General features: G+C 39.7%; 1 protein-coding gene across 1 annotated transcript; it reads left to right on the forward strand.

Moving 5' to 3' along the window:
- Positions 1-2,644: 2,644 nt before the first annotated feature.
- filip1l (filamin A interacting protein 1-like) lies at positions 2,645-11,720 on the forward strand. Its single transcript, XM_031729614.2, has 2 exons — positions 2,645-2,799; positions 8,464-11,720. The coding sequence occupies exon 2, from the start codon at positions 8,579-8,581 to the stop codon at positions 11,318-11,320; it is 2,742 nt and encodes a 913-aa protein (XP_031585474.1). The 5' UTR covers positions 2,645-2,799; positions 8,464-8,578; the 3' UTR covers positions 11,321-11,720.
- The last annotated feature ends 3,439 nt before the right edge of the window (positions 11,721-15,159 follow it).

Here is a 15,159-nt window from a genome sequence, read left to right on the forward strand (position 1 = left end):
TTATATGCTGGAATGTGCAGAAAATAGGTTTAAATGTTAAACAAATTTCTTCCAGTCAGAGAATGTTGCATATAATTTAATTTTTGCTTGATGCATAAAGTTAAAAGATTAAAACTAATAAAACGAGTTTTAAAAAGAGACTTTTCCATTTGATTACATGTTGTATGATGGATTATGCAGAAAAAGTAGAATTGGGCTGAAAGATCTATCGCTTTATCACCTATTCAGGTTGTAAATCGTGTTTTTAAAAAGTACCTAAGTATCTGAGTAACTAAGTAATTAATTACTCTTGAAAATAAGTAATCAGTAAAGTAACGGGAAGTAATCAGTAATTAGTTACTGATTACTTTTTTCAAGTAACTTGACCAACACTGGTCATGATAAAATCTTGTATGCTAGCTTGTATGCTAGCTAGCAGCAACTGTATTACCATAGCTATTTTAAATGAATAACCTGAGGTTCAAATGAAACTAGGAATGTAGCCAGAACTAATGTTAATGATACCCTACACTATGTTGGCTACCCTAACCTAGGTAACATAGGCAGCATATAAATCGAGCGCTCTAGTCTATCCTTATGCGCTGAAGAAGGAGGGTGCCCACAAGCACAGGACAACTATATGTGGAAGTTGGTGACCAGTTGCTGCAATTGAGGTTTTGCAGACATGTGACCACAAACCACACGATGGTAGCTTGTGTGCCATTTTTGAAGTGTAAGAATCATTGTGACAATATAGGATCGAGTGAATAAGACCCCAGTCATGCAGGCCTACAGACCGGTCAGTGACCGCCTGGCACGTGTATTCCCCAACCAGTTGGCAAAATCCTCCCAGTGATTGTTTTGGGTGCTGGGATATTGCTGCGGTTGTAGTTTGAGTGGAAGTGACTGACTTGCCCAGCCACTCTCCAAGCTGTAGTGAAACTGCAAAGTTGGACGCAAGGCGAATCCAGTTTGTGTCACACTTTTTCAAGTTTATTACTGCTGAGCTTATAGTTAGTATTTGTAGAGAAATAACTACAGGAAATCTTAGCAATCCTCTAACAACAAAACCAATTACAGGAGGTTTTTGGTACTGCTTCTTTACCCAATGACAGCCAGCAATGCCCAGGAACTTCTGTAATCAGTTGGTGAATACACATTTTCCCAACCGGTGATTGTATCATGTCCAACTATTCATCAGTTGCCCACATGATGTCACATGAGATACCTCAATAGCTCCACCCTGACTCATTGATAAGAAAAGCAGTAAAAGTCGGGTATGGAAGTACTTTGTGTTGTGGGTGGATGACTGAGGGGTGATAATTGATTTAAAAAAAGACAATATGCAAATGATTCTTTTGTACTTTTCAGACAAAGGAAAGAGATATTTCCAGTTTAGCGAAGCACCTAAAAAAATGGCATCCAGATGTGTTCAATTCAGCATACAACAATATCCAAAATATTATCATTCTTATCCTGAAATACACATGTTTATTTGAGATAGCTGGAACTGCTGTTGCGAAATCAACTTTGTTCTGTCGGCTCAGATGTTTGCAATGACTAACATTATATAAATGCTTATACTGACACAATGTACCCAACAAAAAACAAGACTTGTTTTGGCATCGTATTGGGTAAATCAAGCAAATCTACTCATATTGGTACAGACCCCCCCAAAACTTCAAAATTAAGATCAAACGATCCTTTTCCTTTTCAACAGAATTAACAGAATCCCACTGAGCATGTGCTGAGAAAGCATCGGTACTCCAGCCATTTCCTAACTGTACTAAATGAGGTCGTAACAATTAGCTCTCTACTACTTTTACATCTGACATTTATGAAAAATTGCAAATAGTACTTAAAAGTTAAAAAAAAGAAGAAGATCTGACTGACATAATGGGCCGTGTTTGTTGAAAGAACAGGTCAGTACTTGGTAACTAAATCTGCCATTATGTGCACAAAAACACTGCCTAGGGAGAAGAAACTACATTTTATGTTTTTTCATCACTCTAATATGCTTGAAACTAAATAGGTTTTAACTCGAGTTTCCATAATACAGCATACTAACCATGCTCACCGCTCCGTGACACTAAACAGGTTCTGCTACTAGGTGGCTATAAGGGAAGCACTCCCTGAGTTTAATCAGCATCGCTAACAAACCTTTTGAGAGACTAAATGTCAGGGGATCTCTTAGGCGTGGGCTGTGTATACATTTCACAAAGATACAGTATGCGTTACAAGTCTTGTCATGTTCTCCAGCACTGGTCTCAGTTACAAATCTGCATCCAAGAATCTCTTATTAACTTTGCAAGCTGATTATTTTTTTCCCCTCTTCTCCCTTGGCTGAAAAACTGAGTTAAGCTGACAAGACCCATAAGGACATACTGCAACTCGAACTTTTCATCTCTCCTCGCTTACTGCTTGGCCTCTAGAGCACTGACAGACCGTGCAGATATTTCACACATTGCATACGACAAGGCATACCTTTTCCCTTCTTTTTTTTTGTGCCACAACCTTTAGTTAAACAGTTACTCCAGCAGGCTTGCTCAAGCGCAGTTACACATGCGAGCAAGCACACCCCCTTCTTGCGAGCCTCTGCAATGCAAAGCTCCATATAAGGACATGTTGATGATGTAATGGTCCATAGGCAGGGAGCACATCCCTTATTGTTTGGTCTGACTGCAGGAATGCCCACATTACTGCTACTAAGAGACTGAGAATCAGAGAGAGAGTGCAGGAGAGCCGAGAGCCCGGGTGTTGTACGGCAAGTTGATCATGAGCTTGTGGCAGTAAAGCTGGGAGAGAGAGCCGCTGGCACAGGTAGGCACACAAAACATTGCCTTTGAGGAGAAGAACTTTCAAAACTTTAAAAGAGCTGCTCCCTTGATGAGCCTGAACGCGCACAGATTTTCAGGCTTGCATCTTGTCATTCTGGTTGTTCTTTTCAATTATATTTTGTGTAGTTACTGTAAGTTACATCTGAAATGCGTCTTCTTTAAAACAGCTACAAAGGAAAATTAAGACATTAGATTCTACTTAATTAGACACCATTGTGGGGATTTTAATTCCCAAGTACCTTTTTGCATATTTGCTGAGAAATTCCTATAAAAGTTGAATGAATTTAATAGAAATGATCGGAAAGGAGCACTTAATATGACAACTAAAATATATAGACTGTAAAATTAGGGAAATCTAAGGTAAGGTCCTAAATGTTCCTCGTTGTGTACTATGTAAGTCACATAATAAGCAGAAATTAGTACAACTTTACACAATGTACACCTAATTGAATTACACACAAATATTTGAGTCCCATGTGTAACGACAAGAAAATTGACTGTGTGTGCCTGAGTGCGTGTGCCATAGCAGATGGCATAGTTCTGTGGTGATAGTAATAAGTATATTATATTAATTCAAGTCATACCCATTGAGATTAAGAGTAATGTCATTAACTGTATTGTATAAAACAGCAGCCGTGTTTAAAGTAAGTAAAAGAGTTTTGGTGCTTAAGACCTGAATGTTTCAGGAGAGTCACATCCAGGTCTCTGTTGGGTTCACACCATGTTATTAACCATAATACCACTAGCAGGAAGTTAATAAATACCCGAACAACATATATCACGCGTTTTGATTGCACTCTGGGGGCATATCACTTGGCCTGTGCAGATTTTAAATACAGTCCGTGGACCTCATCAATCAGCGTCCTCCCTTTGAACTGTTGTCACACTAGCATCTGTTAAAGAAGGAGGAGATGGTCATGTATGTGCACAGGATATATTGGTCTATACATACATGACCTAATCGCTTGCGGTGAGGAAATGGCACAGCAACCCGCAGAGGAGGCGCAGCGGCACTTTACACACAGCGGGTGAGCCACAGTTTCCAGCATAAAAACAGAGGGAAGCCCTCGGCAAAGCTGTAATGTGTGCTAGTGTGTCTCCCGTATGGACTTGGCTGAGAGTTGCCGACTGGATGTTTCCTTTTCTTTGAGTGCATTCATGTTATCGTACATTTGAGAGAAAAGGAAAATATAATATAACATTAAGATATCCACTCTAGGACCCTAACACATCAAATCACTCAGCACGACTCGTTTTTCCATGACACTTTAACGACACACAGTGGTGACCCTGCATCTGTCTTCCTGGGAAAACCGCTCTGAATGAAATCAGTACCTGATGCAAAGTTTGCACAGACTGCTGGATGGGTGGTAATAGTGATAGCTGTTAGACTGTTATGTGACCAGCTCTTTTTTCAAGAATCACAGATCTCTGCGTAAAGGAGCTACACTCTTGCAATGCTGAAAATGTAGCGTGATGGGGTTCAAAATGTCGATCAGCTATTAGTTATGTAGCCCTGAAAATGCACCACACATAGTAAATTAGATGGTGACAGCAGGTAGGTTGAGCTACTAACCATCATTTAAAAGTTTGATTGTACTTCCTTTAGGTGCCACCTGAGGTTGGCTCCACAAAGGAGTCAATCGTGGAAGGCTCCCATTTTAAAATGGAAGACCAAAGCATTAGAAAACATGTTTTCAACTTTGACCAAAAAAAACAGAGGAAAAAGAAAAAAGGTTTTGGCCTCTATGGATAGTTTCCCCCTCTCATAACAACTCTAAGTGGGATAATTTTTTTAATAACTTATCCAGCTGGACAATTGAGCTTTCCTGACGCAGGTAGTTGAAGCTGATCGGAGTCTGCTAAGCCTCATCCACTACTTTGAGTCATTAAACTGGACCTCTTCACTGTATGTATGTTGCATTTTAATGGATTATCTGACTAATATTAGATTATTATGGTACAGACCATCCAAAAAGTTTGTCCTTCAGATGTGCTGAGGGAAATTCTACTGCTCTATTATTTCTAACTACACTAATTACACCAATTAGCTGATACGGGTCTGTTGTGTTGCACTTTGTGAATGCAGCTTGCTAACCAAGCTAGCTAGTATCAGCTGATAACTTAGCCATCTACCCTTTTATCAATAAAAGCTAACGTCTGGCTCGAAAAAAAACTTTGGCTAATATGGTAACGTTGACAGCTCAAGGTGTGGAACAATGGGTGACATCACGATAGATAAGTCCATCGTATTTTTTTTCACCAAGGGTCACTATGTCTGTTTTTGCCCCATCCATGCAACACGCAGTATGCTCTAAATTATATCTAACAACCAAAATGGTCTCAGATGTTGCTCTGTTGGCCAATTACATTCATCTCTCTGTGTGTCCCTGATGAGAAGATGTCCGGGAACAAATTATCTGATTTAAAGATTTTTTTTCTGTACCACAGAGTACATCAGGCACAGAGTAATATAGTCCTACAAAGGAGATAGAATTTGTCTTTAGTAATGCAAAGCTCTCTTGCATGCAGTAATTTGGAATAATATCCATTTCAGGACTTTTTTTAACGTGGCTTTTATTTTTTTAAGCCAGAGTGACAGAGTTTCCAGTAATACTAGGGAACAAAGTATGTTGATCTTTCTATTTTCGCCGATGACATCACTAGAAAAACAGTGGGGACTGAGATAAGAGATTAAATAAATAGTGATTACAGACTGGTTTGAAAAGGACATGTCTGCCTGCTGTAGAGGAGTTTTGCTTTGCAGTTTTTCACACGCATAATCTAATCAAAGAAAACGCAACCTTTCAGCACATGCATGGCTCCTGATGAGGTGATAAGTACTTTGATGACACCACTGGCGAGCACTTTGTAGTCCTGGGCTTGATTTGCAATCAACATGTGTAGGAGAGAGGATTAAAAACAAGAGCAAGCTATGTTGATAAAACCCAGACAGAAAAGCGCAAGTCCTTGGGGCTATCAGATACTTTGAAACGAAAAAGCAGTCTGGAGTTTCTGGCATGATTAGAGGTTAGTTTAATATACTGTTGAACACCATGTCACCTAATAACCCCAGCATAGTAGCCAAATCAATCCTCTATATGCAAAAATCAAAGTAGTTTATTCAAGACATAAATCTTTTTTTTTAAAACTGACATACATGTAAGTGTGCATTAATATATACCACCATATAACTTCAACTTCATGTAATTTTACCAGAATAGATCAAAATGTGTAGACTGTCTCTGTTTTAAATTAAACTGGAATATAAGTAGTAAAAGTGAATAGAGCTTTTGTAGTTGTTTAAATGTAATTGACTGAAGTGTAAAGCAATATCCTGGGGAACCTTTCCAAAAAAATGGTACTAAAGTGTAATATTTGAGTAAATGTACTTTGAGTTTACCATGAAAAGCTAAACTATAATGGATGGTGCAATCTTGTGTTGTGTGATACTATAAATTCTGGTATCGCTCGGATACCAAATACAGGGTCAGTATCGCTGATACCAATACAGATACCGATAGAGCAGGGTGTCATGATTTATGAGATGAATCATCATCAGTTTACAAATTATTAACATATGTTAATGACCAATAAATCACTGTGACTTTTACTTTCTACAATAATTAGTTAGCACAACAAAACACACCTTTAAGCTTTTCATGCATTTTGAAACTGGGTGTTTTTATAAGCACATAAAACATAAGAAACAGAAAGGTTCAGACAATTTTCACGGTGCATGTTAGAGATATATTTATATAAAGTATCAACCCAGGCCCTTCAGTATTGATACAATACCGATACCGGCATTGGTATTGATACTATCAGTATTTGGATTGATCTAACCACCTCTAGTGCAATGCTCTACTCTGACTATACCCAATATTAGAATGGTACATCTTTATTAGAAAATTTCAACATAATTTGCTATAAATAGGTTTATTTGTTTCTTGTCCATAAAAAGATTTCCTCCCATAATGCATTACAACCACAATAATTAGGTCTTATTATTAATCTTACAGATTTGTATGTACTTTATTGGGTGTTTTTCTGTGTAATAGCAGCACATGGATCTAGTTACATGTGTCCCCCTAAATGCAGCCGCCCTTTAGCAGCTACTGAAGAAAGAAATGACATACTGCTGTAGAAGTGACCCACCCTACTGTACCACACTTACATCATGGCCCACAACCCAAGTGTACATGTGGAATTAGTGATCCCTAAGAGTGTGTGTGTGTGTGTGTGTGTGTGTGTGTGTGTGTGTGTGTGGGGGTGGTGGGGGGGGGGTGGGGACTTCTGAATAAACCCTGCGGAGCTGTAATTGCTTTTGGAAGCAGGGGGAATTCCTTTAAAAGTATAAGAAAAAAAAAAAAAGCAGGGTGGGTAGGTGGTGGTGGGTTTAGTAAGGGGGAGGAAGGTTGGTAGTAGAGGAACCCCTTAATTAAAGGATTGTTCCATGCCAGTGGGCCATCTGTGTGGAAACGCCTGGCAGATGCACACACAGCAGTCATAACATCTTTTCTCCAGGGGCTGTAGGCACTTTGGTGATGCATGCATGTGCCAGACGCCTTGACCCGGGCTGCACACTGTACTTAAGGGACTACAGCTGCATCAGATGGCACACATATTCTATAGTATAAAAATATAGGATTTCATTAGTTGTGGAAATATAAATATTACATACGCTACCCTGTCGGGTCTTGTTATTTTTCTTAAACAGACTGCTTCTGATTTTATTTTACATCAGTTTGTCAGCTGTGAGAGACATTATAAAAAGTTTACATTCTAACGTGTCTCTCATTTTTGAGGAATCCTGATATCCTGATTTGCTCTTGTGCAGTGATGCAGTTATTTCCCTCTATGAGCTAACAATCAGATTATAAGTGGGCCACAGACATATTTTATTGTGCTTACAATATGTCATGTTGTTCAGTGAGATGATCACTTTCAGAGGTCAACATTTGGCTGTGTGTCTCTTTTCTGACAGGGGACGTAGGTCTTACGCCACCCCCTCACCCACTGTGGAAACTTTCAGAAATTCACTGATTGTTAAACTTAAGACCCACTATTTAGAGTAGGAACTCGGGTTTCCAAAGCATATGAGAATTAGCTGGCACTGAGGGAACAAAAATTAACCAAAGGTATTTCAGAACGTAAAGTGATGCTTTTTTTTATTATGTGTTAAACTTTCCATGACATAAGAACTTTATTCCTCCTTAGATATGCTGGGAAAATAACAGTGTTAATGATGTGTCAGAGCTTGGAGAACTGGACCATATGGATAACAACAGTGAGGGTGTCGAGTTCCTTTAGGGGTTTTCTTATATAATATTAGTGGATAAACAGGATAAGCATTTTAGATTTTTAGGTTTAGGATGCTCTATTTTTACCCTCTATGGAAGACTTAAGCAGCCAAAAAAATAATAATAATAATTGAGAAATTAATCAAAAGATAACTAAATACAAAGGCAAATATTAAAATATATCAACTTATATACGGTTTTAAAAATTAATTAATGCCTATTTTTAACATTTTTTCTATATTTTGTGCTTTTTAATTAAATAACGTACTTTTGTCAGAAAAAAGCTAACTAATCAAATTCCTAAAAATCATGTTCATCCTTTTTTTTCTTTCCTTCTTTTACAGGTTAAAGCTGTTAATTGATCAGGAAAAGGCCTACCAAGAACGCAAAGACGAAGAAAACAACAAAAAGGTCGCAAGCCTCAAGGAGGAGCTGACAAAACTCAAGTCGTTTGCGTTGATGGTTGTGGATGAACAGCAGCGTCTTACCGAGCAGCTGAAGCAACAGACAGCTAAGGTCCAAGAACTGAGTGCCAGTTCTTCACAAGCCCAGGAAGAGCTGAGCTCAGCTAATGCTCGTCTGCAGGAAGAGGAGCAAAAGGTCTGTCGCTTGGAGGCTGAGCTGCGTGACCAAGCCAGTCGATACCATCAGGAACAGGAAGGCATGACTGCCAAATTAACCAGCGAGGATGCCCAAAACAGGCAGCTGCGTCAGAAGCTTTCAGCTCTCAGCAGGCAGCTTGATGAGCTGGAGGAGACCAATAAAACCCTGCGCAGGGCTGAGGAGGAACTGCAAGAGCTGAGAGACAAAATTAGCCGCGGTGAGTGTGGAAACTCTGGCCTCATGTCAGAGCTTGAAGAGTTACGAAAACGGGTACTTGAAATGGAGGGAAAGGATGAAGAGCTGATCAGAATGGAGGACCAATGCAGGGACCTCAACAAAAAACTGGAGAAAGAGGCCAGCCAAAACCGGTGCCTGAAAGCTGAAGTGGACAAACTGAATCAAAGAATCATGGACTTGGAGAAACTAGAGGATGCATTCAGTAAGAGCAAACAAGAATGCAGCTCACTGAAAAGCAACTTGGAGAAAGAGAGGTCGGTGTCAAAGGTTCTGACCAGTGAGTTGGAAGTCCTCAAAGTCAGAGTCAAAGAATTGGAGGCTGCTGAAAGCCAGCTGGGAAAGACAGAGCTGACTCTGAAGGAAGATCTCACCAAGCTAAAGACTCTCACAGTGATGCTGGTGGATGAGAGAAAGGCAATGGCAGAGAAGCTGAAGCAAATGGAGAACAAAGTCCAGAACAGCACAGGCAAACTGCAGGCTGAACAGGACAGAGTTACATCAGTTACAGAGAAGCTTATTGACGAAAGCAAGAAAGCACTGAGATCAAAGGCTGAGCTTGAGGAGAAAATCTGCAGTGTTACAAAGGAAAAGGATGACTTGAAGGCCAGGTTAAGAGCTGAGGAGGAGAAGAGTAATGATTTGGAGTCTAAAATAAGCTTGATGAAGAAAAGGTTGCAATCACTTGAGACAATAGAGAGAGAACACCTGAGAAACAAGGCTAAAGAGGAGAATATCAAAACGCCAATTGCTAACCGCTTCCAGCAAGAAGACAACAAAGTAAAAGATTTGACCCAGGAAGTCGAACGCCTCCGACGTAAGTTAAAAGACATGAAAGTGGTGGAAGGCGAATCATTAAAAACAGAGGCGTTTGAATCGCTGGAGAAAAGATTTAACAACGAGCAAGAAAAAGCTAAAGCCTTGATGGAAGAGCTGGAAGTATCTAGAAAAGAGCTTTCAAAGTACCAGCTGGCTGAAAAGAAAGAGTGCAACCAAGAGCATGTCCTTTACAAACGCCTTAAGGAAGAGGAGGCCAAGTCCAGCCATTTGACCAGAGAGGTGGCAGCTCTGAAAGAGAAGATTCATGAATACATGGGAACAGAAGAGTCCATTTGCCGCATGAAAACTGACCACTCGACACTGCAGAGAAAACTGACCCAGCAGGAAGTCAGAAACAAAGAACTGGCCAGAGAAATGGAGACGCTCACTCGAGAGCTGGAAAGATACCGACGGTTCAGCAAAAGCCTTCGCCCAGGAATGAACGGCAGGCGCTTTTCAGACCTGCATGTTTCCACTAAGGAGGTTCAGACAGACCCACTTGATTTCATGTCTCCCAACTGCAAGGGTATGCCACCGCTGGAACGTGCAGTGGTGAACGGCAAGCTGTACGACGAGAACGAACCGGAAGAAAATGCAAATTACAGCAATGAGCTGCAGCTCACCAAATGTAGCCCCGCGATTATCAATAATGTAAATAATCTTAACAACAACCTGAAAAGAGCACGAGGCCCGCTCCTTAAAAACAAAGACGCTCCTCATCAGGTCAATGGAAAAATGCAACCGCGGCAGAACGGCAGCCATGTTCAGCCTGGAGACGTCGTGTTGACCCACAGTCCTGGGCAGCCTCTGCATATTAAAGTGACACCTGACCACGGACACAACACTGCAATGCTAGAGATCACCAGTCCGACCACAGAAAACACCCAGTCATTCACCAGCACTGCTGTCATACCCACAAGCGGGGGTCCACCCAAACAAAGAATTACCATCATCCAGAATGCATCTATATCCCCTAATGCAAAATCCATTTCCCCAACAGCAAAATCTAAGAGTTCCTCTGTGTCTGACGAGCCATGTTCACCAGATAGGGCCCTGTCACCTTTTACTATGGCTACATACTCCAGAGCGATGACCCCAGACTCTTGTGGCTCTGTAACCCCAGACAGAGCCATGTCACCAATACAAATAGTATCAGTGATGACAGGCACCCCCGACCGCTCCTTATCCACGGAGCCAGTTGAGGTTGTTGGAGGACACGCCGTCTTCCGCGTGACCCCTGAAAGGCAGAATAGCTGGCAGGTCCAGAGGTCCCCCAGCATGGGGCCCAACGTCATCACCACAGAGGACAACAAAATCCACATTCACTTAGGGAGCCCATTCATTCAGGGCATCAGCACTTCGTCCCAAACGCAGAGTCCATGCCACACGCCTGGACTTCCCGAACAAAGGACTCAGGTGCTTGCAAACTGCAGTTCTCCTACTGTCAAAGCCAACAGCAAAATCACAAGTAGCATCATGATTAAGCCCACCTCCATCCCAATCCAAAGGCCATCACAAATTACAGTAAGTAATGCCTACGACTGACCTGATAACCCCCCAAACCCTCCATCCCATCCTGCCCATAAGATACCTCTTATACCCCAACTCTATACCCTAAAAAAAAAGTCTGATTTGCTTCATTTATGAGCTTAAATGGTTGAATGTTTTACTTTTCATTTTTGTTGGTTTGCTTGGTTCTGTGTGATAAAGTTCAAACAACTGTGTGCCTGCATGAAAAAAAATAAAGCACTAGAACTTGAATTAATCTGACATAACACAAGGTTTTAACTTAAGTGCACTTACTGTATTGTACTCAGTGGCACATTTGCCATGTAGTCAGACTATTCACACTGATGTATCGTACCAATTTTTATACTTCATACTCCACATACTGCATTATTATTAAGTTGTTTGCTTTCCTGAGAATTAAAGTGTGCAAAAAGAAGTATGTTTTAGTTTGTCATCCATGCTTGCCTATTTCATTTATTCACTAAATCCAGCATGTTTTGATTTTTTTCTTTTTACAAATACATATAATGTGGGAATATGCCATTAGATTAAAATCGGCTGTTTGATTTTATTTGTGCTGCATGCACCGTAACGTTTTAACACTTGAAGACTTGAATCCAATGAGTCAAAGTCAAAATGTCTGCAGATCACTTTCCGTCAGACTCAAGTGGAAGATTTTTCAGCATAAAAAACACAGTGCTTATGTTTGACCAGATGACACAAAAGCAAAGTCAAAAACCCCTCAGGGATTCTCACATGGTTGAGTTAAAATCATAAGCTGATGTCATAGTTTCTTCTTCGGGACACAGAAACCCAGTAACTGAGAAAGAAAACCACAGTTGTGTGAACTTGGGAGTTCTCTTAAATGACATAATGGAAACTCTGCTTAAAACCTTTAAACCTTAGTGTGGTGCACAGTAAAGCTGCTGTGGAAGGTGAGTCTTGTACTTTTAAAAATGCAAGAACTGCAGTTGTTCTTCACCAGTGGTTTTTCAAACATAACTGAAACATTCTTACATATTCACTGGACCATGAAAACTTTTAGCATCAATCGTGTATGCAACACTGCAAAGAGTACCTGCTAGATTACATCAGTGATTTCAAACTAGGGGTAACAGCACAAGAAAGCCTGCGGCTGTATGTGCAGAGACAATGGATTACGTGGGAAGACTGAGTGTACCTGAATAGGTATGAATAGAACCATTAAAACTCATATGACCGTAAAGGATAAACAGTACAAACAGAAACCCAAAAGCAATAAATACATCATATACAGATGAGGATTAGGTCCACTGAGAAAAAAAATGTGGGAGCTCATGACTTTTCTTTTTTTTTTTTCTCTGAAAAAACACAACACAAAAGTTTATATATAGTTATAATTACAGATAAATATAAAAGGGACATAAATGTGAACAAATACTTCACATATAAAGGTTAATACTCTGCATTTGATTGGAGCTGTAGCCTAAAGTAATGGCTTATTGTTACTAATAGGCTAACCATAACTCATACCATAACCCACTGAAAGCAGTGGCTAACGGTAAACATAGCTGACACTCAGATGAAACTGGCCTAAACAATGATAATTCAACTGGCTGAAAACTTATTTTAACAACATATATTTTTATATAATTAAATGTGAAAACAAGATTAAATTTAAACTCGATTTAAATGAATAGATCTCAATAGATGATGATGTGATGCAGGCTTGAAAAAGGTTGGGAACCACTGCATGAGAGCACAATGTTTCAATCTCACATGAGGGTCGGAGTAAAGAGAAGATGATGGAAAAGGGCAGAATGAGAAGGAGACAGACGACCCGTGTGGCAATCCTTATAGGGAGCAGTTGAAAGAAGATGTAAAGTACAATTCTGGAAAAAAAGATTTATCTACTGCAAATTTAGGGTAAACTATGATGAGCAATGTTTAAAAAAAAGATTACAGCAATACAAAAACTTTACATTAATAACAACAGTCTAAGTTGTCTGACATAGTGCAAAAAATATAGTAATATAATCATAATTATACATATTAAAACTATTTTTATATTCTCTTAAGTAGTAAAGAAAAAAAAACATTAAAAAAAAGACCACAGTATGTTTAGGTTATCTGAGGTAGTCCCATGCTTAGCAGTTGGTATGGTTGCCCATCAGTGTTTTGGCTAGTTGGAGGTAAACTTTTCTCAGACTTAATCTGGGACTGTAAGAGAAACAACAGTTTTTAGACACAAATAATTGCGTTATCCTACTAAGTTAACATCTGCCTATATAAATGGGCAGGACTGAAAATATAGCCCTAACCACTAGCCGCTACTCGCTGATACCTCACAGCTAATGTGGCTATCGGGCAACTGCTAATAGTTAAATAGCTAATAGTTAAACAGGTAATGCTAACATGCCACTGACCAGGTTAACATTTATGAACTGTTAAATACTTCAACATCGTTGAACAAAATTACTTATAAAGAGCCAGATTAACTAAACGGGGTAACTAGCTTGTTAGCGCAAAGTGTCTTTAGTTTTAGTTTTACAAAAGTTGTGCTGTGTTCTAAATACAGATGCAGGTATTTCATTTCAATATCAAGCACAAAAAAATCAAATAAAAAATAAAAGACATCCTTTTTTGTCAGCATTCAATGTCGGCACAATTAGTCAAATTACGGATCACAAACATTGGTGAATCAGTTTGCGCGCCCAATTTAAATATTCTCCTCCTTATACTTTGTCAGTCGCAAAAATCTGTGAGTTTACACCTCATACCTTTTCATGGTGCTCTTGTTGGAAATACCAGCACAGCACTTATTTTTTTATCCTAAACCCAGTTTGCACTGGTTCAATGTTTTCATAAATCTGGCCCAAAAATGTTCAGTGAACACAAACTACTGCAGCTGCTCCTGAGTGGAGGCCCTTTGTTGTGCCTACCTGTATGCAGCGGTGCTGTATGAAGTTGGGTGTGAACTGTAGGAGGTGAAGACAGCACTGCTGGGATCGATTTTTAAAATTTTTTTAACAACACTACTGTGAGAGGAAGACGCACCCACCTCTAAGCACAGTGCAGAGGGCACTGCACTAAAAGTGGACGATCCAAACATGCGGCGTGACAAAGAAAATCCTAAAGCTTTTAAAGTTGTGGAAATAGAGGGGGAAAAAACTGCCTTTATTTCCCAATGTTATGAGCATAGCAACTGAATAATGCACTCCAGGAAACATACTGTAAACATCACAAAACCCCTTCAGAAAACCTGATACTGTGTTTGGGTCACAGGAACACAAACGTATTCGTTGAAAGTTCTTTTTACTGAGCGTGCCTTTGACTGGGTAGAAACCCAAAACGTTTATTTTCTTTTCTCCCATGAATCACGTCCTTTGAGATGAGTCATCTGTATAGCCTACAAATGTTTTCTATGTATATGCATTCTTCCACATGTACTGAAAATGTTACCTCGTATGTGCGTTTCACTTCACGTTAAATCTGTACCAAAGGTCAGAACTGGATGGTCGGGGAGGGGAGGTTGATTGAAAGGCAGGAATGAAAGGACGCAAGAGGAAAAGGTAATTAATTTCATGTCTTAAGGAAAAGATAATGAACGCCTCAGATGGGCTTTCCTCATCGCAGTGGCATTTTATGCACGTATAAAACTAAAACTAGTATTGCATCATATGATTGGCTTGTTTAAAATCAAACACACAAAAAAATCTTAATTATTTTACTCTGTATTTCCAGCTGGATCAAAGCAGATCCGTACTTTAATTGTTAGGTGATTCAAGTAGGGCAACAAATTAAGTGTTGCAAGGGGTAGAAAGACAAATTTGAGCAACTTCATTGCTCTTCTTTCCATTCCTGAGCCTTCCTCTTTACCCAAATTCTTACATTTT

Source organism: Oreochromis aureus, linkage group 23 (assembly GCF_013358895.1).
Source record: "Oreochromis aureus strain Israel breed Guangdong linkage group 23, ZZ_aureus, whole genome shotgun sequence".
Taxonomy (NCBI): Eukaryota; Metazoa; Chordata; class Actinopteri; order Cichliformes; family Cichlidae; genus Oreochromis; species Oreochromis aureus.

Bases quoted from the DNA above. Each gene is read 5' to 3' on its own strand.
- filip1l (XM_031729614.2), top strand. From the start codon at position 8,579: ATGGTTGTGGATGAACAGCAGCGTCTTACCGAGCAGCTGAAGCAACAG.